This window comes from Cotesia glomerata, linkage group LG10 (assembly GCF_020080835.1).
Source record: "Cotesia glomerata isolate CgM1 linkage group LG10, MPM_Cglom_v2.3, whole genome shotgun sequence".
NCBI classification, from domain to species: domain Eukaryota; kingdom Metazoa; phylum Arthropoda; class Insecta; order Hymenoptera; family Braconidae; genus Cotesia; species Cotesia glomerata.
In genome coordinates this window covers 8325901-8350043 of record NC_058167.1, presented here as the reverse complement: position 1 = coordinate 8350043, position 24143 = coordinate 8325901, and the positions used below count along the sequence as shown (strand labels likewise).

Sequence of the window (24143 nt, the reverse complement as noted above, 5' to 3'; positions counted from 1 at the left end):
ATTAAGTGTTTTTTTTTTTTTAATTAAACTAAGCTGCATTATTAAATTATGGTAGAACAAAAAATACTGTTCCGTACTAATAATCTTCATTAAATAATTGACAATTTTTTAATTAATCAGTTACGAAGATACGAAGATTTTGAATATGAATAAAAGTAATCACTTCAGGATTTAAATTCAACAAAAGTGCACGCTAAGCAAGTTTGCTAATAATCACTCTGCTTTGAATTTAGAACATCCATCTTTGGCACAATACAATTAAAAAACAAAAAAAAAATGAAGTAAAGAGAAGACAGAAATGAAACAGAGAAAAAGCAAAGTGAAGACGCGCACGTATTACAATTATTTTGATCGAAGGCGGCACTGTAAACATTAAAATAGCCAGATTATTTTTTTTTTTATCTACATATTAATGTAAATATGCAGTTACATTAATTTTTTTTTTTCAATGATTTTTTAATTTTATTTAACAGGAAATTCGTCAGAAAAAAATTTTTAAAAAGCTACTTTTGAAATTTATTTACTTTTGTGTCATATTAATAAAATAATCAACAATTTTAATTGTTATTGATATTAACATATTTATTGTTACTAGATAAATTATTATCAATTAAGTGATAAATATGTAAACGAATTCCAAAAGAAGCTTTTTGTTTACTGACAAATCTCCTTAAACTTACTAAAGTTAATTACTTATAACTTTATTTAATAAAAGTTCAGTATTGCTAGCACGATTAACGCATTCGTTTTTAAATATTTTTTTTTTTTTTTTAACATACATGCTGATATTACGATGATATATTTAATTATAATTTTAAATGAAAAATGAATTAGAGCTGGTAGCTCAGTAGTCCTCTTGCTCAGTAATAAAATCTACACCTGACACTCTTGACCCTCAACAAAAAAATTAACTAAAAAATATCAAGCAAAATCAGCAGCTAGTACCGTCACTTCACTAATGCAATCACCCCCCCCCCCCTCGGTATCATTTGTCATAACACTAAACATTAATTGTCGAAATTGAAAAGAGAGAAACGGAAATAGAGAAAAATATTAACAGATTTAAAAACACTAACGTGAAGAGAAAAGATTAGTTATTTAACATTTAATTTAAATAAATCAGTCTCCACTGGCATCGCTTTCAATCGGCATCTCTTCTTCATCGTCGCTACCGATCACTGCAGGTAATAGATCTTGATCTTCAATTAAATCTCTTCTATATCTCGCTGCGTTTTTCAGTTTCTTAGCAGCTAATGCCTGTTCGTCTTCGGGTGAACGTTTCTTACGAAATTCGTAGACTAGCGGAAATATTTGCTCAATGGCCGCTCCAACTGCCGCGACATTAGGTGCTGAAAAATTATTTTTACTTTATTTATCTCTCGAGTAAATATTTAGTTTTGTGACAAATATATTTTAATCTTAATCTCAAGCATCCTAAGTAAATAAAAGAGTATTTAAAAGGTTCTAATACCTGTGATAGTAACACTGCCCGTTGAAAATATTTTTAACGTAGCTTTTGGATCTTTTAGCTTATATGTTACACCTGGATGTAATTCTGGTTCGTAGCTGTATTTTAAATAATTTTATTAGTTTATATATTTATAACAATATCATCTTTTTATTTTTTATTTTTTAATAAATTATAAAATTAAATAAATATTTTTCCTAATCACTTGCATGACACTGAAATTAGCAAACACTTAAAAATTTTTTAATTTGTCTTTCAAAATGAATGTGAAAATTTATTTAGCAGATATTTATTAATTTTTCCAACCAATAAATTATGGCAAAAAAATTCAAAAAATAAATTGAGATGGAGAAATTTAAATAAATTAAAAATGCAATTTTTTAAAAATAATTTTTCGGAATAAATTTATTTGTTAAAAAAAAAATTAAAAATCTGGAAAATAAATAAAAAAATTGCATTTATAATTTTTTGAAGCTTTTAAAGATTGAATTTTTTAAAATAAATTTTTCTTGCTATAATTTATTGACTAAAAATTTTCTAAAAATTATCAGATTTCTATAAATTTTAATATCATATCGACGTTCTAATTAGCAAATTGTCTAACTCCATTTTAGAGAATCTTCTATTTGTACGAAAAAAAACAATTAGTTCAAAATTTATTATCACTTCAAAAAACCATTTAAGATCATTAATATCTAATAGAGATTCAATATTTAAGTTTGAATGATTCAAATAATTTATAATTGAATTATTGCTACATCAAAAATGTTAAAAAATCACCCTCTAAAAAATAAGGAGTTAGACAAATTGCTAATTAGACCATCGATATAACTTCTTTAAATAATAATTCTTCTTTCAAAATAAACATGAAAATTTTTTGGCAGATATTTAATAATTTTTCCAATCAATAAATTATGGCAAAAAAATTAAGATGTAAAAATTAAAATAAATTAAAAATGCAATTTTTTAAAAATAATTTTTTTTGAATAAAATTTGTTAAAAAAATTTAAAAAGTGGTCAAGTTACGGCTAACTTTAATGTCATTAAATAAACAAGATTTAGAAAATTGATTTTAAAAAATTTATAATTTTTTAAAGCTTCTAAAGATTGAATTTTTTTAAATAATTTTTTTTTGCTATAATTTATTTATTAAAAAATTATTAAATGTCTATAAATTTTAGTATCATATAACTTGTTAAAAAAAAATAAATATTAAATAACTTATCAATAAACTTACTCAGCATTTTCTTTATGGCGCTGTGAGAAGTTTGTAATTTTAATAGCCCATGGCATTAAACAAGTCCCCAAAACATTAACAACCCGAAAGTTATTGAACCTAACTTTAAATCCGAGCTTCTGTAAAGATCTTGCGATTCTACGAGCAGCGACTTTGGCCTCGTGTTCTGTCTCAGCACCGGTGCAAGTAACTTTACCCGAAGACCAAATAGATGCCGTAGTATATGGCCTTCTCAGCTTCATGGTGATCATCTGACAAAATATTCCATCAATAATCCATAGTTTCGCTAATCACCGAATTATTGCTACAAAAACTCACCCCATTTTCCTTCCTGTATTCAACGTTAGACCCATTGAGAGCAATTTCACGTAAATTGAGATGACATCTCACGCTAAAACTACAGACGACATTTCTGATGAGAATGTCTATCTCGGGTTGGGCTTCTGGCTCTTCCATAGGAATGGGAATATCTGGCTGATGATTGTAGGGGTTATTTTCCTCAGCGTTGTTCCGTGTGTCGTTTTTGTCGTCCAGAGCCTCATGGTTCTCGACATTGATATTTCCATTGGTCAGTGGTTGCATGCCATTCTGTTGAACAGCAGTTGCCATAATACTATGCTCCTGTAGCTGGAACAAAAATATATTAAATTACTCCCACACCAATTTCGATGATAAAACACCAGCTATCTCAATAATTTGATGATTACCGTCCTGTCCAGCATGGGAAGTAGATAGCAATAAAATAACTTTTTGATTTTGTATTAACTAATCACTGAAAACAAAATAAATAAATAAATAAAATTATAAACATAATTTTTGATTGATCATTGATTTCAATAAAAAGAAATTTATTATCTAACATTTAATTAAATAAACAGCAATACGAATTAATGAATTAAAATAAAATAATTAATTAAATGAATAAATAAACATAGAAACAGCGCGAATATTTAAGATAAATATTTTATTGTAAGTTAACGAGTCACCGCTAACACCCAAGTCCTGAGAAATATTTGGACATCACCTCTCATTGAAAATAATTATTAAATATAAGTATATTAGCTGTAATTATTAACAGCGATTGAGTAAATGAGACTTACATTATTACAAGGCATACACAATAATCTATTAGATTGTTTTATTAGCAACAAAACTTTGTTGACAAGTTAATTTTTAAGGATAGATAAACGCGCAAAGTTGATTTCAATAACCATTACCATTGTTTGCGGCCATATTCACTAGACTACTGGTGTGTGTGATACTGCTGCCTATGCTAGTTGTCCATGGCCAAGACGGCCAGTGCAAGGACTACTGTTGTATTGTATACTGTAGTTTGCTTGTGTTGATTCACCTCCCAGTCCCACTCTACGCATATACACAACCTCTCCGATAGCCAAATCAAATACTACACTCACACTATCTTTATCCTTGTTCTTTTCTTCTTTCTTCAGCTCCAAGCGCTTTATTATCTCCTTCTAGTCTCTCATTATCTACATCCGTCGTCAGTCGTCGTCTGCCGTTCGACGGTCTTCGTTCACTTCGTTGTCCCAGTGCACTCCCCCACTGTTCTATTAAACTCGAAACTCCATCCGAAATATTTCATGAAAATTACTTCTCAGAACTTTCCAGAATTAATGCTCTTTTTCCATTGGCTGAAAACTTTGCGACAGTTTTAAGGCGGGTTTGCAAATTTTAATTACTAATTTCCCGCTAATGACATCTGTCACAAGACAAATAAATTAAAGTGAGAAAACGTCTTTATCATTATTTTTTTATAATACAAATTTTATTTTTAATATTTTTCGTTCTATTTTTTTTTTCTAATTAAATTTTTTTTTAATTCTCAGTTAATTAATTACTGTTTTTATATTTTAATTAAAATTTAATTATTTAACAATGTTATTACAATAATTTGATGAATAATTTACAACCGAGGTCGATAGTGTAGATTTAAAAAATTAAAAAAATAAAAATAAACTTTGGCTAACTTCATCATCAACTTACCGTTGGTTACTGTCAACATTTCAAATAAATAGAGATGCGGGAATTACGTATAAATATTTATCGGTATTAATAAAATACAATGAATTAATTAATATATATTTTTTGAATAATGAGGTCAGTAAGAATGGACATGTCTAGAGATGAATGCAGAAAATGTTTAAGATGTTTAGGTAAGGTTATGAATTTATCATTTTACATATTTATTCGCTTTGCACAATTTGTCCGCTAATTAATTCATTTTTTAACTCTTCAATCTTTTATAAATAATTAATTAAGTCATCTTCAATTTTATTTAATTCTAAATTTGGTGATGGCAATCCCGGCCTCAGGTTTTTTTTTGTTTGCAGTGAAAATGAAATGGAGGATAATGGTATAATAATTATTTATTGCAGAATTGGATGCTTACGGTAACATGGTGTCGGTTTTGAGAGCACAAGGTTCGTTTACGGAGGATAAAAAACGGCTGCTTGAAGAATTGGCTAAAGTACTTCATATTTCTAATGAAAGACATCGGGCCGAAGTGAGACGAGCTGTTAATGATGAAAAATTGTCTTGCATCGCAGAGCAGTATGTACCTGTTAATTTTTTTTTATAATTTTTAATTTAATGTATTATTATTTTTTAATTTTAGATTAAATGGTCCAAACACGTGGACGGACTGGGCCATCGAGGGAAGAAGGATGATACCATTGTTGCCAAGATTAAAAGCGTATACGGCGTTTACTGAACTAGCGAATAGTTTATCTCTGGTGCTGGCAGCTGCTAATGAAAAAAAAGCACCTGTTCAAAAAAACGAGTCGATAGTCAATACTAATATAATAGGTTTGTTTAATTTTTTAATTATGATTCTTAACAAGTATGTTAGTTAGATAAATTTATCTATACGACTTTGCTATCAGACTAAATGATTCTATGTAAATTTACTATCTAATTAATTCTACAAATTTTATTTCAGTTAATAAAACAGAAGAATGTAAAGAAGTTAAAAAAGATGATTTGCCTTTAGAAAATTCAACGACAAATTTACCTAAAACCCGAGGAAGAAAAAGAAAAAAACCTCTCATTGATCCTCCACCCAGTAAAAAATTACAAAGTGAAGCCTGTGTTAATGATAATAATGTTAATTGCTTGAGACAATCACCGCCATTGCCAGCTACTTCCAAGGTAATTAAAAAAAAATTGATCGTTTAATTAATTAAATTAATCTCGATGTAGTTACTAATAAATCAATAATCTGTGTAGGTAGAAGTAACTGAAAACACTCAGCCGCTATTAACAAAAGAATGCCTAGTAAATTCCAGTCTAACAACGTGTACTGATACTCCGGTGACGAGTAGCGAAGAGAATAATGTTATTTCAAGCTCGAGTAATGTTAACGAGATACCTCAAACTAAAACTGCTATTGATAAGTGTGATGTAGAATTAAAAGTAGACGAATGTATTAATTATGATAAATCGAACGACCCTCCGACCATTGATAAAAGTATGTATATTTTAATGGTCATTGATGTTTATTTTTTTTTTATTGTTTTTTACTGTCTAGCTGAACCTGTAGTTGAGAAACCTGAGACGTTAGCTAACTCGAAGGATAGTTCTCCTATAAATTCTATTGGTAATGCTAAGCGAGTCACTAATGTTGTAGAAAATACGGCTTCTTTAAGTGGTCCTGGTCCGCCACAGGTTAACTCTAAGGTTGCGTTTAAGAAACTGCCAATTGATATGCTCAATCATCAATCTATTACAAAAGTGGTAATTTTATTATTACTATTTTTTTTTCATTTAATTGTTTAATTGACTTAATTAATTTTGTTGAAAACTTTTTTTAGGGTATTACTTTAAATTCTAATAATACAATTAATATAAGTGCATTTCCGAATGCAAGATTAGGCTCCAAGACAAATGTTATTGTACAAAAAGGTTCTGCTCAAGATGTTAAAATAACTCGCGGTGGGAAGGTAAAATTTTTTATTGACTTTTTTTTTTTATATTTATTTGATAATCATATAAAAAAAATAAAACTTTATTATTATTATTTAATGAAGAAAGGTAGTTATTATTTTCAGCTTAGATACCCAATCCAATTCTTGAAGGATGTTCAATTTTTTATTATTATTCTTTCACCATTTTCAGTTACCGAAAAAGTTACACTGAGTAAAAAATTAGATCTTTACACATTCTAATTATAATTTGTCTTAAAAAATTCAAAATTTTAATTGTTGTATTTTCAGCTGAGATTTCTTCTGATGGTATAAGATCTCATACTGAAAAATATTATGGTGAAATAATAATGATAAAAAATTGAATATTCTTTAAAAATCGGATCGGGTATCTAGGCTGAATAATAACTATCACTCTTTATTAAGTAAAAACATCGATCTTTAAGTCATATATTGAACACATTATTATTATTATTAGTTTTTGAAGATTTTAGACAGTAATAACGATAATAATAATAATAATAATAATAATAATAATAATAATAATAATAATAATAATAATAATTTATCAATTTATGCCTATCGGCATTATACATCAAAAAGAAGATATAAAATTAATTAAAAAATTAGAAGTTAATTAGAGAAATAATTATAATAATAAATACGTTGTTTTAATTTGTAGGCTGCGATAGGTAAAGTTATAATGGGAAGTGAGAATCTTAGTCTAGCAGCTAAAACAGCAGCCGCGTTATTACCACACAGACTGGCTAGCAACGGTGATAAAAAATTAAATATAGTGCCAATTAAAAATTCATCACACATAGACATTAAATCAAATAGCAAGTTAGGTAGTATGGTTGTGCTGGATATTCCCCAGGATGTACCTGAAGAAAAATCGATATCTAATGCTCTTGAGAGTGATCAAAATCATAAAGTTAATGATACTCCTGACACACTTACCTCAGACAAGACTGTTTTATTAACCAGTCAGGTTAATAGTAGCCTAGACAATCATAGTGAATTTGATAGTCTTAAAAATGTTACTGAGAATAGGTAATTTCCATATTAATTTATCAGTATGTACTTTTGACTCAATTTCTTATTTAATTAATATTTTATCATTTTTAGTGAAAGTGTAGAGCCGTCAAATATTTTACAAGATTCATGTCAAGAAATCGTTATGATTACGGAGGAATTGGTTGAGACGCAAGTCCTCGATGGTCAAACGGAAATTTACAATTTTGAGTCGACGGGTAATTTATTTTCTATAAAATAAAAGCTTTAATTAATAATTAATTATATTATATTCGATTATTTAGAAGACAGCGTCTGCGAAATTCAAACTGAAGACAATTCTGAGGCAGCTGAGATATTTAATACGGTGCTTGAATCGACGGAAGTAATTGAAAGTGTTGACTTCACTGACAGTGAAGAGCATGTTTAATTAGATTTTTAACTAAAAAAAAAAAAAAAAAAAAAAAAAAAATATGTATAAATATATTTTTTACTGTATAGCTAAGTTTAATTTTTTATACGGTGACATCACGATTTTATTTAAATCATTAATTGTAAAAATGAAAACCTTTCAAAATTTGTACAGAAACAGAGTGTTTGATAAAATATAACGAAAAATCATAAATTATTTATTTAATTGTTATCAGACATTATTAAAAATGAATGACAATGAAATGTAAAATTTATTAAAATTAGAACGAAAATAGGATATATATTATCACTAGGTTTTATTGCATGGAGTACTTTAATGTGAAAGAAATAAAGAAGTATTTATATTTAATTACTGTCTTATTATTACAATTGATTGGTATTACAAATTATTGATGCATACTGAAACATCAATTTGTATGTGGATTAATATTAATTTAAAAATTGTGTAAAGAACCATAAGGTTAAAATATAAGTTGAAGTGGAATTACATTTAGTAAGGACGTGGGGGTGGCCCGCCACGCATCATTCCCGGAGGAGGTCCTCGCATTCCTGGTGGTCCAATTGGTGGTCCACCACGACCCATACCTGGAGGCATTCCTGGTGGCATACCTAAAATAATTTTTTTCATTAAAAATCTAATTTATTATTTTGTAATAATAATTAGCGCCAAGATTTTCACCGCAAATTAAAAGTAACAATTCTAATTTTTTATATTATGGCGAAAATATTGGTCCTATAAAAAAAATTTTTCAAATAAAAGTTGTTAAAAATTGAATTTTATAAAACAAATGTTTCATGTTTTTTCCTTAGGATCAATAATTTCACCGTAATTTCAAAAGTAAGATTCATAATTATCACAAAACAAAATTTGAACCTTTAATTAAGAATCATAATTTTGGAATTACACCGAATATAATGAACAAAACAACTTTTGTTTGATACATTTTTCTATATGGCCGATATTTTCGTTGTAATATTAAAAATTTGAACCATTTATTTTAAAATTTTAGCCTTAAGGGGTTACATGGGTTTCACGGTTTCAAAAAATCGATTTTTTTTTTCAATGTTTTATTAAATTCTACATCTGTAGAATATTGTGCTAAAGTTTAAAATCGATCCGAATAATAGTTTCGGTGATATAGTTTTAAAAAGGTTTGCACTCAAGGCGCTGTTGTATTGTCACTCAAAACTTTAAACGCGTTTTTCTCAAAACTATGTTTTCAAAGACGGTACCCAAGATTTCTCGAGAACTACTCAACCGATCTTGATGAAATTTTAGACAGGTCTTCGAGATATAATTAACAAGGTCTGGAATGAAGGATTTTTTTTTTTTTCAATTATAACTAATTTAAAAAAAAAATCCCGCGAAATTTTAGCCAAATTTTAAAATTTTAAATTTTGTTGTAAAAACCTCTGCCAAAAATCCAATTTTCATTTTGTTTTTCTTTTCTTCGTTCAAGACCTAGTTAGAAGTCTTAACTAAAACACATATTTTTTTTTTTGTCCATTTCAAATAATCCTGCTAAGAGTTCTGCTGATCATGCGGACTCATCTTTACGAGAGCTCGCCGGAAATGACGTCAAATTAGCAGAGTTTTTAATATTTTTTTTTTTTAATTTCAGTAATCCTTTATTAAACATGTATCTTTAAGACAGTAAAAATTTTGAATGAAACATTTCATTTTTTCTATTAAAAAAAAATTGTTGAAAATAGACCATCTTTTCCCGGAGGAAACCCATGTAACCCCTTAATGATAATGTATAAAAATTATACTCTTACCCATCATTCCTGGAGGTGGTCCCATCATACCAGGAGGAGGTCCACTGACAGGCATCCTGGGTGGAGCTCCAGGGTGCATCTGTGGCGGAGCAGAAACTTGCCCGCGGCCTGCTGGCGTCATTATTTGCTGAGAAGGTCCACCAACACCGCGAACGGGTCCTTGGAGCCCAGCAGGTACTCCGGCAACGTTTGCGGGCATGCCACGACCGACTGCGCGGCCCATTCCTGGACCTGGAGCTGCACCGGGAATCGGTACTCGAGGAAGACCCTCTTCTGGAGGCGGAGGTCCTTCTACTGTCAAAGAAACAATGTTTTCTCCGCGGAGTAAAACGAAACCTAGGACACGCTTTTTCTCTCGCTCGGGCTGCTTGGTGTTTTTCGGCTTTATTTTGCAAAACTCCTCGCAGTCCCCGAGGATCAGGTTCATGTGCTTATCGAAGGCTTTGAATGTCCCGATGAAGGTCCTACTGTCTTGGAGAATTATTCTCACCCGGTAGTTGATGTGTTGCAACATCTTGTTATTTTTTCCGATAGTCTGGAGCGATAAAAAAATTTTTATTAGTAAACATTCGTCAACGTTAATTATAGGTTAGTCCACCCGCGCTTTCTGACAAGTATTTAGAAATTTTAATAATAACAACAAACAATAATAAAATTATTAAAAGGTGATTTATAATCAGCTGACTTACCATTTTGACGGATTTTTATTTTCTTTAGTGGATATAATTATTTATAATTATAAAAATAGTAATTAAATTGCCTGAATTTCTCACCGGCGTACAAACGCCTAAAAACGTTCGACGACTCTCTTTAGGTTAGTTTCAGAAAAATATATTTTCACAGATGTCACTTCAGTTGTGTGATAAAAACTTGAGTTTCAGCGCCTCTGACGGTGAAAACAAAAGATACGAGACATTTTACCTTTATATGATTAATTTTCAACTGGCGATAAATTGGTTCTCCTTCATTTTTCTTCTTTAAAAAAGTAACGGCACAAAAAATTATAGAAAAAAATTTTTTCATTAAAAATTATAAAATTTCAAAAAAAAAAATTATTACTCAGCAATTTCAATCAATTGTCAGCTTGATCTGATAAATGATACATATTTTTCACATGACACTGAAGTTGACAGACAAAAATTTTTTTATAATTTTATAACAATAAAATTATTATGAAAAAAAATTCCACATGTCAAAATTAAAAAAAATTATTTGTAAAAATTTTTAGAAGCATTTTTTTATTAAAATTAATTTGTATAAAAAGTTTTTAGTATTGTCAGTTGTCATGACATAAAAGTTAACAATCACTTAATAATTTTTTAATTTTATTAAACAAAAAAATTTGTTCCGAAAAATCATTTTTAAAAAATTGCATTTATAATTTTCTAAAATTTCTACATGTCAATTTTTTTTATAATTTTTTTGCTATAATTTATTTGTTAAAAAAATTTTAAAAATTATTAAATATCTGCTCAATTAATTTTCATTCAGTTGTCAGCTAACTTTAGTATAATATTTATTTCACCTGCAGTATAAAATTATGAAAATAATATTTTCAACATCTGTTTCAGACGTTAGCAGTCAATCCACCTTACATCTCAAAATCTAGAATATAAAACAAAAAACTGATGAATCAATTAATCAAAAAGCTTTCAAAGATAATCCAATTTCCAAATAATGACTTGCATGCCAGAACCATGACAATTGATAAACCACAATGCGTAGATTGACCACCGATGAAAGACCCCAAAAAAGTAAGTGATATTAAAAAATAGTTCCCTATAGAATAATATGACATCTAAAAATAATTACAGGAGCTTTATCATCCTCATCAAAGACCGAGACAAACAATAAAAAAGTGCGTAGCTAGAAGTTGAGAGGGTAAGAAAAAAGAGGTCACGCTTTGAGACGTCCAAAAATAATTCGATAGACCTGTAAGGCGTGGTTGAGCCCTCGATCACAAAGTTCCTCGAGTTTTCCCGGGGCTCGTCCCGGCTGACTCGGATAGGAAGTAAGTGCGTGTGCTAAACCTTAATGTGGGTTCAACGACCCAAAGTAGGTCGCTGGGTCGTCATCTTGTTCTTGGTCTCTCCTCAGCCTCAGCTTCTTATTTCCAAACAGACTCCGGTGAGGGTTTGTGCGTAAGTGTATTAGGGTGGCCGGGTATCCGGGAGGACCCAGTTACAGTCACATCACTGGGAAGAACCGAACCTTGTGTTCCCTTTCCTCTCAACTTGAACTGCGGAACGGCATGCCGGTGTGGGTAATGTGCCAGAGGTATATAATCCGAGATGGTAGGCCTTGACAAGGGAATTTTTGACGGTGCAGGAGTACGGGGGAGTTACAAAGAAACGAATCGCTTGAAGGTGTAAGCTTGGATACAGTATATAGACTTATACATCAACATAAACCTACACCAGTCCAAATACCATCCTCAACCAGCAGACACTTAGCACACCAACAGGTAAGAGGAATCCAGCTTGTTGCTGGTGTTGGTGAGGTATGCGTGTGTCGATTGTGTGAGAGGGATAAGGGAAAGTTGGTGAACCCGGGCGATTGGCCCACCTTTCTTCAGCTGAGGTCGTTGCTCCCAAATGATTATTCGATGGTCACCGAAAAAACCCAACCAAATAAACAACTGGCCAAGGTATGGGCTCAGCATGCTATAGGACTGCCCAGGTAGGTATCGCTATACTTAACCGCTCCTAATGTAACATATAATACTTAACTGCTGGAGTATATTTATATATTTTACCTACACGCAACAGATACTTTGTTAAATGCGTAGTAGAAGTGACTAGCCCTTACCAAGCACAATTAAATCAATATTATTTCAGGTCTATCGCACCACCCTCCCCACTTTTTATTCGTCAGAGACCAACCAATGTTTAAGTATAAATACTTATAAAATAATTCGATTCAATGTAAGGAGTTACGACATCGAATACGGGATTAGTTTGAGGATCATCAGCATAAGAGATCATTAGCCCCTTTATAAGTGTGTCTATGACCTTGTAGCACACCAAATAAGATGGTAATGTAATATAATGTCGTTGGCTCGTAATATATTGATCTATAGATTTGTTTACCAACTTATTTTTATATATATTTTTTTTTTTTTTTTTTTTTTTGTAATCTACCGTCTACATGTTATGAATGACTACGACGTCGTACGATTTTGCTCAGGAGTAAATTAAATATATTATACTTAACTATCAAGAAGAAATGGGTGAGGTAATATTAAATAAATATAACTTTTTTTTATATATATATATATTTTTTTAAATGTTTATTTTTTCCTTTCTTTTCAGTTACGAGTTGCATTTTAGTTAACCATGGTGGTTGCTTAATATAACATTTCTTCGTTAAATCAAATTAAATAATAATAATAATAATAATTAATATAATAATAATAAAACGTGGCTTACCATAAATCATGTACAACAGACAACCTTTTAAATTTAAATATATATATAATAATAAATTTGTTTTGAAGCTATTTACAAAAAATAAGAAATAATTATTAATAATAATAAAAAAAAAAAACAACGGCACAATTTTTTTGTGCGCTCACAAGCTTTTTAAATAATGTGAAAAAAAAAGTTTATAAGGTTACAAATTAATGTGTTAGGTAATTAACTAGTACATTATGCTCCACAATGCTCTCGTAATTAGATAAACTTACAATTATATGAATACATAACATACGTTCATCGATAGTTATTTATAAATATTTTTTTTTGCTTTTTTTTTTGTATTTTTTTTCTATATATATTTACATACACGCTGAAAAGTCGCACAATTTGTATTTTACGCTTATATTTATAGTTTTTAATGTTATTAATTTTATTAATTATTATAATTACTAGATTATATTGATTATACGATAGATTATGGCAGGCGATTTTTTGTAAAACTGGCTTAAACATTACTTTTAAATGTTATAAATAAATTAATTGTAATAGCCTTAAGTAGTGTTGCGGAACGTAAAAAAGTTTAATCGAACATCAGACTTAGAAGCCTTAACATGTCATATTTTCGAAGTTTACTGTAAATAGAGTAAGCCAGTCTTTGTACACTAGAGAATGTTAGATGAAAAATTTATTTATCGCGAAACTCGAACCTTAGAATTTTTAGTAAACTTGTTAAATGCCACGACCATCCTCTCACTTCGATGGACAGATGAAATAATTACAATATTTCTACCAATAAAATAATAATAATTATTATAATAAATATAACTGTAACTGTTAGACTACTATGAACAGGAATTAGGTGATGTAAGTTATGATTTTAAGGCATTGTCGGTATTAGAGAGTTCAACGACTGGATGAGAAGAGATCGGCCGTGGCACTTTATTCAACGTTATAATATACTATGAACCCCTTGGTCGGGGCTGTATCCTGAGACTTTGGAAAACTTTGTTTTCATTAAGTGATTTACATATTTATTTATTTTATTTTATATTTTTTAATAAATATAGAATAGAAGAAAGAAACATATTTTTAATAATAGCAATCCCCTCGAATCGGAGATGAGGCACGACGCGGTACGATGATCGAGGATGCTAGATGTTTCTTCTTTCTTATGAAACTCGTGCTACTGGTAAAAATTTTTTGAGAATATTCATTAACATTATTTTTTTATTTTCGCTAATTTTTATACATTATAATTAGGGCCGAAATTTTAAAATAAATTATTCAAATTTTTGATGTTACGGCGAAAATATTGGTCATACAAAAAATGTATCAAACAAAAATTGTTCAGAATTTAATTATTTAAAAAAAATGTTAATGATTTTTTCAAAAAACCAATATTTTTGGTGTAATTCCAAAATTAAGATTCTTAATTAAAAGTTCAAATTTTGTTTTGTGATAATTATGAATCTTACTTTTGAAATTACGGTGAAATTATTGATCCTAAGGAAAAAATATGACATTTTTTTAATAAAATTAAATTTTCAACAACTTTTATTTAAAAAATTTTTTATATGACTAATATTTTCGCCACACTGAGAAAAAAAAGTACTACTCTTGAGAAAATTTTCTTGCTTCAAGAATTGATCAAATTAATCGAATTATTTTTTGTTTAATTCAAGTGAACCTATTCGTTTATTAATCTATCAAAATTAGTGTTAATATTTTATTATCATGATAGATATTGATATTCTTTTTATTTGTCAAAAAACCAAAATTTATTTTAAATGATTTTTGAACCAAGAAATTTTTTTCTGGACAAAAATTTTTTTTTTCTCAGTGCATAATATCAAAAATTAGAATTGTTATTTTTAATATGCGCTAATTAGAATTTAATTTCTTCTTTAAATTTTCCTATGAAAAAAATTTCAAGTTATTAAAGTCTTAAAATATTTTCAACAGAGTGTAAATGTTAAATAAATATATATATACATATATATCTAAGAATGTATGTAATCGATAATAATGACAATATATGTATTTATTAATTAACTACATGTGCTTGTGGATTTATGTGTGTGGGTGTGTGTGTTTTAAGTGTATCACGTAATAAGTCCGTTACGTTATGACCATTGATGATAAATACAATTATGTAAACACACGGTGTTCTTTAGAGTAATAACAAATCGTTACATAAAGTACTTTGTTTAAAATAAATACTCAACTGATTAATCCTAGCAATTGTCGTTTTGATCTGGCGATTAAAATGCAAGTTACCAAATAAAAAACATGTGTGTTTACATAAATTACTCATTTAATAATGTATTACTCTACTATAATTACTCTTGTACTGGCAGTGGGCTCAACTACCCTCATATTTTTTTTTTTTTTTATAGTATTCTGGTAGTACGGAGTTGTATCACAGAGATATCAATTGTTTGGTGCTTAAATAATTTTGTCCTCGGTTATTAAAACAAAACATTTTATTTATAGCTCAATAATAATAATTAATAATAATGATAATAATATTAATAATTATAATTATATTAATAATCAATTATTATTATTAACTATAGTAGCATTTACGTTCATACTCGTGCCATTATACGCACAGCACAAATTACACATTGGCTGGAATATGTCGGGTAGTGCGTTATTAACGCAAGATATCAATATAAACTAAACAAATAATAAAATAATTAGAGTTACAAGATGATAAATACCTCTCAATAGAGAAGTTACAATAAATAACTTTAGAAAATGACTCTTAATTATCTAATTTAATTTGTAACCATTTCCGTTATTTTTTCTTCTTATATTATTTAATATATTTATAAAGTCAAACGGAATTTATATTAATCCTAATAATTTTTTTCAATATTTATATTTATATAATATATATACTTATAATATATAATCATTCATAATTTATATAATCCGGTATATATTCAATAGACCTAATACTATGAACCTCGGCAGAAAATTGGTGACAGACCCGTACAAAAAATTGCTTGCAAAAAGTTTAACCAAATTTTTCTGGAATGATTTTTTTTCCCTCAAATTAATAATAAATAAACTTTCATACACTTGATGTATTTTTGTTAAAATTAAAAAAAAAAAAACCCTAAATTTTTTAAACTACTCCAAAAAAAAAAAAAAAAACTTTAAGCGACCAATTTTTCCACGGGAAATCTCACGCAAATATATAATATAATTAATAATAATTAATTAAAACGTTTCAGACTATCAAGACAAATAATAATTAATCAATGAAAATCAATTAATTATTTAAAAACTGAAGCTTACTAAGAAGCGCGAGCAAATTGAATAACAGAGCTGTGTCTTTGAGCAACCATGAGTTCCGTTCTCTCGGTCTCCATGGACTCCAAGATGGCTTTGCAGCGCTTCCTGGGCGGCAAAATGAGAGTCTGTCTCGCAACGACGGGCACCGCTAGATCTAAAGGATCTGGCGAGGGCGCAGGACTGACCGGATTGCTGCTTGGCGGCGTGAGAATTTGCTGACTTCTATTCACGCCGACAATGCCGCCATGATATTCTCTCTGGCGTTCTTCTTCAACAGCTTCAAGAGCTGCTTCGACTCTTCTTCTGGCATCGTTTCCCGGGAGATTGAGCAAGGAAGAGCAATCACTGCCACTGATATCGTTGATCTGGAGTCCGTAGGACGAGTAGGCCGTCGATTCAGGATAAAGAAACATGTGCTGAGATTCTGGCTGGTTGGTAGGAACGATAGGAGGCTGGAACAGCGAGCGATCTTCAGCAGCAGCCGCAGCGGCAGCGGCCAGCAGAGCTGGGTTGACACCCGTCGGACTCGGCGCCTGATACTGATCCCTGGGGTAGAGGTAGTAGGATAAGTCTCGGGAGTACATGTAAGCCTGAGTGTCTTCAGTCTTGTTCTCTTTGTCGCTGCTGTTCCCGCTGCTGATCACGCTGCTGGAGTCGCTGATCGAGTTCGCGGGGTTCGAGTTCCCGTTGTGGGATATCTCGACGACGGGCTCCACGGGGGAGTCTCTGGGCGAAGTCGTCCCGGAGTCTGAGTGGGTCTTGATGTGCATCTCCATTATCTTCTTGGAGTTGAAAGTCTCGTGGCAGAGCGTGCACTTGTAGACCTTCTCCCCGTAGTGGGCGACCTGGTGGAGCTTGAGAACGTGGTTGTACCCGAAGGATTTGCCGCAAATGTCGCAGGTATAGGGCTTTTCGCCGGTGTGAGTCCGAGTGTGGACTTTGAGTTGCTTGGAGCAGGTGAATCCCTTGCCGCAGGCCTTACAGACGTAGGGCTTTTCGCCGGTGTGGGTACGCATGTGAATAACCAGCTGCCCGCTTTGTATAAAAGTTTTTGCGCAGACCGAGCATTTGTGGGGACGCTCGCCTGTGTGTATCCTCATGTGTCGGTGCAATTTACCGCTGTGCTCAAACGCACGCTCACATACGTCGCACTTGTACGGGCGCTCCTTGGTGTGAATTCGCCGGTGCACGCTCAGATTCTCCTTCACCGAAAATGACTTGTTGCAATACTCACACTGGTACGGTTTTTCCCCGGTGTGGGTACGGTAGTGCCGGGTCAGCCGCGCGGGGACCGCGAACGTTTTGTTGCAGATATTGCAACGGTAAGGGTCCTCACCTTCCTTACCGTGGGACCGCAGGTGGCTTTGGTAGACACTCTTCTGCTCGAACGTCTTCTGGCACAGCAGGCAGTGGAAGGATTTGTCGTCCGAGGCCTCCGTCAATCGGTCCACCGGCTGCGGCGTGAACACTGTTAGATCTGGGCTGCAGACAAGACTTTTCACTGGTTTTACTACTTGCAAAGTCGCCATCGTCATTTGGGATGGCTGCGTCCGGGAGATTGATTCTGTTGGGTAGTAGCCGACCATTTTTTTTCTGAAATAAAAAATATATTTTTTTTTGTTAGTTAGTTAGTTATTTAAAATCAGGAAAATTTTTAATAACAATAACAAGGAAGAAATATTTTTTTTTTTAATTCTACTGGTGGAATATTTTCATTTCGGCTGTTAAATATAAATAAATATAGGTTTAATAATTTGAAAATAATTACTAATAATTGTTCTGTTTAAAAAAAAAAAAATAAAAAAAAAAACAATGTGAATTAGTTTTATAAATAGAAATCTTTATTGTCATTTTTAATAGTCATGATTAAAATTGATTTTAAAAATTCGAAAAACCCAATTTTTATTTTAGATTTCGTAATATTTATCAATTTAATAAAAACAATTTTATTTATCAAAATATTCCTTAAAAATTAATCCTCTAAAAAAGAAACTTTAAAATGAATGATTTAAAAAATTGGAAAATAATTTTTTTCCATCCCAATCTCTTTCCCCAAACGAAAATAAGGCCGCTAAAGACAAAGTGAAATGAGGAAGTAAAAAAAACAGGTACAGGTGGTTACAACGCATCACTTGATAGCAAGATGCGACTGCGCTTTCATTTATTCCCCCTTGAAACCTTGTACATATAGATATTCTGGTATTACATACTGCCCACAAGGTATAAATTTTTGGGCGAAAACCGCCCACCTACAAAAGACCAAATGCCACGCAAGCGCTCTATCAATAACTTATGCCTAACACCAATCTCCAGTCTAATCAATACCAATTACCCAATTACTAACAATGATCTCCGCAATATCTCGAAATTAAATCGATAACAAGAAACTATTAATCCTTAATTATCTTGTTTACGTCTATAATCCTGGATGATCATAATGATCATCTTCTTTCCAGTAATTATCTTTAATGCAGTGTGTTTTCGCCTGACGGTAAATACCGTAGCGTACTTGTAGACTATACAAGCAAGATGCAGTTATTGAAACTGCAATTGCATGGACAAGTAGGTGCGGATGTGGATGTGGATGGTGTACACACACATAAGCCCTCGTCTAGCCGATACAATCGCTTGTACCACAATTTTATTTATGCCGGGGGCTTGCACGCGCACTGGTTGTTGTCGAAGAAACGCGCTTGGAGGCAGCCAGTTGATTCTTAGGGTCGGCGGCTTAAAGTTGCGGTCACGGGCATATTATGCCACCCAGTATACATGTATATACCCGGTTACCCGAGTCGGAAACCCGAATCAGCAGCCTCCACGTGTGCTATTCGCATTTTTTTATAGCGATCACCGACCTCGTGCAACTCGCCGTGCGGTAAGGACGTCGAGTTACATCATTGAAATAGTACCTCTGACACTACGAGCGTATGTCCAACCTACAATGACGTACAATTATTATTTACATGCTCATAAACATACATTAAGCCTAGACAAGAAATTTTTATCAACTAAAATAAAAATTATCCGGGAGAAAAATCGTCGCTTACCCCGAGGTCGTGCGTCCTTCCTCGTGCCTCAACTCATATCACCGAGCCCGTTACTTTTCTTCTTTCTCTCCTGTTATTTATACTCTCTCCATGGGATTCGCGGTGCGTAAGGACACGCGCGAGCCCCGAAAATATTATCGATCGTCCCCAAAAACGCTCACTGAAGTAGTTCAGTTAGTATGGGTATAGACAAGCCCAACATACATACACATACTTACACCAGCAACCTCACTCAGTAGTTTTGACTATATATACAATACAAACGAGGGTTCTGATGTCTCATGTCATGGGGGAAGAAGAACATTACTGCGCTGTGTAGATGCGCACTTAGTATTAGAAAAAAAACATCTAATGCCCACAGCTACGAATTAATCCACGTCCCGACGGCCAAAAATTCGATCGATATCCATGTAAATATAAATATTACGTCGTATTTAGATTTCTTCCTTTGTTGTTGTTATTGTTATTATTTTTACTTTAAATGATATCTTTTAAATAATTAAATAAGCGTGATAAAAAAAAAAAAAAAAAAAAAAAAAGAACACAGTCATGACCATGCACAATTTTAAATCACGTGTTAACTGATTGTAATAAATATTATATACCAAGTACCTACAAGTTAAAAAAATTAATATTGACAAAAAATTATAAGTTAAAAAAAATGATAAAATACTAACCTTTTTATTGGTTGTAAAATTAGTTGATTTTTAAATTACACTGTCACTAGTCCACAAAACTCCACTGGTCCATAATATATAACTTGTGATAAATAAATGTAAGTATTTATCTGGTAATTAAATATTTTTATTATTAATAATTATTATTAATATTGCTATTATTAGTGACAGTAGTCTTCTTTTAAATAATTATATTTTATTTTATTTTATTTAAGATACTTTAAATGTCCAAGTATCGAGAGATCACGATAAAACAGTTGCGCCGGAGAAAAAATAATAGTATGGCGTTTGGTAGATTCACTGGGACCTAACTGAGATCGAAAACAAGAAAAACTCGAGAACCCGGTGAGGATGACCAATCACACTATACAATGTTTACCTCCTACTCAGGAGTGTAGCCTTGCCGGAGTTACTCGAGGCTTCCCGAAGTAGTCCCTAGCCGGCGATCCCCTCTTCCTCTCGAGCCGCGCTCTCGGCGTCCCGCGCAGCCCTCGCCAATGAACTTCACTCCACGCGACCTACAATTTAGGGCGCCCGAGCCACCGAAATCCAGCACGTGGAGGCTGCCGGAGTGGTTTCCGACTTGCACGCGCGTGTACGCTCCGAGGGGATGGGTGAGCAAGACGAGGACGGAGAATATCTACCACTCCACCTCTATCTGCTATATGGTATGTAGTGTATATAGTATAGTACATAATATATATATATATATATATATATATATATATATATATATAGTATGTAGTATATAGTATATAACTTGCAGTGCACATACATTCACATTTACATTTACAGTTTACAAGAGTACGTTCACTACCGCACTAGCACCACGGACCGGGGGGACAAGAGCAAGAGGAAAGGAATAAAAAGAAGGGGCGAAAGAGTGCAGAGGACGCGGTGACCTGCGGATTGGCTTTGACGCGTGCATTCAACATACATGCACTCAATGTGTGTATATTTTGTTGGATCTGTGTTAGGTGATAAGGATGCGAGTTTTTTAGGTATCAATGTGTTGTGTCGTATGTATTTATGTATAAATGTGTACCAACCAGATCATTGATACATACTATGCTCATGCTTGTTTTACTTTTTACGTTAAGAATAAAAGTCTTTACATTTTTCGCTTTCACCTAGCAAGCATTTCTTCAGTGCATTTTTATTTTCTTCTTTATGTTTGCACATGGAAATTTATATTTTTATGTTTTTAGATAATTAATTTTACAGATTTTTATTATTTTTAGAATTTTTTTAACAAATAAATTATAGCAAATTAAAAAAAAATCATAACGCTAAAATTGACAGACATTCGAAATTTTTATAAAATTTTATAACAATTAAATTATTATGAAAAAAAATTATGACATTAAAGTTAGCAGTCACTTGACAATTTTTTAATTTTTTTTTTTAACAAACAAATTTGTTCCAAAAAATTATTTAAAAAAAAATTGCATTTTTAATTTTTCAAAATTTCTACATGTCAATTTTTTCTTCTAATTTTTTTTGCTATAATTAATTTATTAAAAAAATTTTTTAAATTAATAAATGTATGCTAAATTAATTTCCGTAAAAAAATTCCACATGTAAAAATTAAAGAAAATTATCGGTGAAAATTTTTAGAATCACTTTTAGTATTGTAATTGATTTTTTGTAAGAATTTAAAAAATTGACAGCTGTCAGCTAACTTCAGTATCATTAAATTTTAGAAATTTTTTAAAAATTAAAAACAAATTTATTTATTAAATAAATTAAAAAAATGATCAAGTAACTTCTAACTTTAGACTCATTAATGTTTTTAGAAAAATACTATTTTTTTTTTGCAGGGCGTTAAAAAAGTCTTGTAAAATAAATATTTTCAATTTTATGAGGCATTGAAATTGACAATTTTTCTTTAACAATAATTTAGGTCTAGAAAATTATAAAAAATTGGACTTACAATTTTTTAGAGCTTCGAAAAATTTTTAAATAAATTTTTCTTGCTGTAATTTGTTAATTAAAAAATTATCAGATGTCTTATAATTTCAGTATTACTAAATTTTGAGTCAAAATATTTGGAAGAAATTTTTTATTTCTTCTTTTGGAAAATATTACTTTTATAATTTATAGATGTTGGTTGGAATTAAAAAGTGTTTGGTTTGTAAATTATTAATTTATTTTTTTGTTTTTTCATTGAAATCGACCTGATTACTTTGAGTTGTATAATTGTAATAATATTTAATGTAAGCCACACTTGAGGTGGAAGAAAAACAATACATAAGTTTTTATCAGGTGAATTTCAGTAAAAACATCCAAAATCATAAATTTAATCTTCAAATTTATAATTAAAGAGTTTTGAGAGAATTATGTTGATATTAAATCTTATTGAGAAATGAGATACACGCTTATTGATAAAATAATTATAAAAGTACCGTTCATTAAGTTTCGAAACGGAGTAATTTTTTAAAAATCAAATGAATATTTTCAAACTATAAAAAACAGTTTTATTATAAATCATTTGAAATGTTTGTAGATAAAATTTAAAATTTTATTGGTGCCTCTGGGAAGCGTCAAATTTAATATCTTCTTCTGCTTTGTCCCACATAATTGTACATGCAGAAGATAAAAATAATACAAAAAAAAAAAAATATACATACTGTTGAAAAAACAGTCAAGTTACAATATTTTGACAAAGCGGTTATGTTAAAATATAAAATAAGCAGATTCAATAACCTGATTAAAATAATAATTACAATCTTTGGAAATTAACAGTGTGTTAAAACAACAAAATAATCATTTTGTTATAAAATATCTAAAAGTATTACAGTAATAAATTAAAAAAATTTTTAAGACTTAAAAATTTCTTTTCAATTATTGATTAACAAATTTAAATAAAAAATTAAAATTTTTAGGAATAACAAATTTAAAATACTCCAAAATATTCTTACATACTAAATATATGAACGTAATTAAATGTAATGTATACAATTTAAGTAGTAAAACAATATCTAGATACAAATAATTGAAAGAAGAAAATAAGAGAAGCAAAATCTGACACGTGCGGTCGGTACTCCCTTGTTATTTTCTATGTCCATGACCGAGCTTACGCACTGGCCTATATATTATATTATATTTTATTATATTAATATAGATAAATATAATATATCTATTTTATATTTATAAAATATTTAAACACCGAAACTTAAATATAATACGGACTATCATATCAACACATAAACTCAAAATAAAATCAACGTACAACACATTAATAACAAGATAAAAATGTACATAATTATTTAGATGTTTGAACAGTATAATAATATTTTAAATTAAAATATTATTTAATTAATATTTAATATCCATACAATTAACCAGTTCGTTATCGTCAGAATACATTATCGCGGGCATAAAAATATTTACCTACAATTACTGATATTTGAGTTTATATAAAGCCGTTTTTTAATGCTTTCACACTTTTCATTCTCTGCATACTGCAATGTTTATTATCTTTATTTCTTTTCTTTTCTTTTCTTTTCTTATTCTTCCGTCCATCCTTTTTCTTCTTTTTGTTTTTTTCTTCTTTCTTCTTCATAATCCCATAAGTAAGTCGCTATTCTTATCTACCCTCACTGTTTTATTGCGTCGCTGTACATGTCTTGTCGTATACCGGATCCAGAAAAGGGAGGATTCCATCCCCCGTTATTTCTCGAGCTGCGCGTGCATGCTATCAAGGGTGACACGCGTCCCTCGAGTAAAAAGTTATTAAAATTACTATTTCAATACTAATTTAACGAAAAATGTCAAATATTTTGAAAATATAATTATTTGTCAAAAGTTTTATCCACTTGTCAGATAT

General features: G+C 30.7%; 4 protein-coding genes and 2 long non-coding RNA genes across 11 annotated transcripts; 3 read left to right on the top strand and 3 right to left on the bottom strand.

Moving 5' to 3' along the window:
- Positions 1-806: 806 nt before the first annotated feature.
- LOC123273252 (TATA box-binding protein-like 1) lies at positions 807-4307 on the bottom strand. 4 transcript variants are annotated; one of them, XM_044740612.1, is made up of 6 exons: positions 3806-4295; positions 3413-3477; positions 3024-3332; positions 2706-2956; positions 1472-1566; positions 807-1349 (listed from the first exon to the last, which is right to left on the bottom strand). In XM_044740612.1, the coding sequence occupies exons 2-6, from the start codon at positions 3425-3427 to the stop codon at positions 1120-1122; spliced, it is 900 nt and encodes a 299-aa protein (XP_044596547.1). In that variant the 5' UTR covers positions 3428-3477; positions 3806-4295; the 3' UTR covers positions 807-1119. The 4 variants fall into 4 exon arrangements, with proteins under 4 accessions (XP_044596547.1, XP_044596546.1, XP_044596548.1 ...); XM_044740611.1 differs by having other exon boundaries at positions 3923-4295; XM_044740613.1 differs by lacking the exon at positions 3413-3477 and having other exon boundaries at positions 3806-4307.
- A 301-nt stretch (positions 4308-4608) lies between these two features.
- Positions 4609-8441, top strand: LOC123273217 (BRCA2-interacting transcriptional repressor EMSY). Of its 2 annotated transcripts, none has more exons than XM_044740556.1 (10): positions 4609-4879; positions 5102-5276; positions 5341-5531; positions 5665-5873; positions 5952-6192; positions 6253-6458; positions 6536-6664; positions 7329-7699; positions 7775-7899; positions 7969-8102. In XM_044740556.1, the coding sequence occupies exons 1-10, from the start codon at positions 4819-4821 to the stop codon at positions 8088-8090; spliced, it is 1830 nt and encodes a 609-aa protein (XP_044596491.1). In that variant the 5' UTR covers positions 4609-4818; the 3' UTR covers positions 8091-8102. The 2 variants fall into 2 exon arrangements, with proteins under 2 accessions (XP_044596491.1, XP_044596490.1); XM_044740555.1 differs by having other exon boundaries at positions 4610-4879; positions 7966-8441.
- LOC123273263 (small nuclear ribonucleoprotein-associated protein B) lies at positions 8414-10722 on the bottom strand. Its single transcript, XM_044740642.1, has 3 exons — positions 10561-10722; positions 9872-10406; positions 8414-8701 (listed from the first exon to the last, which is right to left on the bottom strand). The coding sequence occupies exons 1-3, from the start codon at positions 10561-10563 to the stop codon at positions 8583-8585; spliced, it is 657 nt and encodes a 218-aa protein (XP_044596577.1). The 5' UTR covers positions 10564-10722; the 3' UTR covers positions 8414-8582.
- Positions 10723-11444: 722 nt separating this feature from the next.
- Positions 11445-13133, top strand: LOC123273287. Its single transcript, XR_006511289.1, has 3 exons — positions 11445-11625; positions 11686-12550; positions 12709-13133. It is a non-coding gene; the product is annotated as an uncharacterized LOC123273287 (long non-coding RNA).
- Positions 13134-15752: 2619 nt separating this feature from the next.
- On the bottom strand, positions 15753-20657 carry LOC123273224 (Krueppel homolog 1-like). Of its 2 annotated transcripts, none has more exons than XM_044740564.1 (2): positions 20315-20657; positions 15753-18183 (listed from the first exon to the last, which is right to left on the bottom strand). In XM_044740564.1, exon 2 carries the CDS (start codon positions 18174-18176, stop codon positions 16593-16595), a length of 1584 nt encoding a protein of 527 aa, XP_044596499.1. In that variant the 5' UTR covers positions 18177-18183; positions 20315-20657; the 3' UTR covers positions 15753-16592. The 2 variants fall into 2 exon arrangements, with proteins under 2 accessions (XP_044596499.1, XP_044596500.1); XM_044740565.1 differs by lacking the exon at positions 20315-20657 and adding an exon at positions 19638-19832.
- LOC123273286 lies at positions 20326-21530 on the top strand. The gene is made up of 3 exons (XR_006511288.1): positions 20326-20412; positions 20530-20982; positions 21110-21530. It is a non-coding gene; the product is annotated as an uncharacterized LOC123273286 (long non-coding RNA).
- The last annotated feature ends 2613 nt before the right edge of the window (positions 21531-24143 follow it).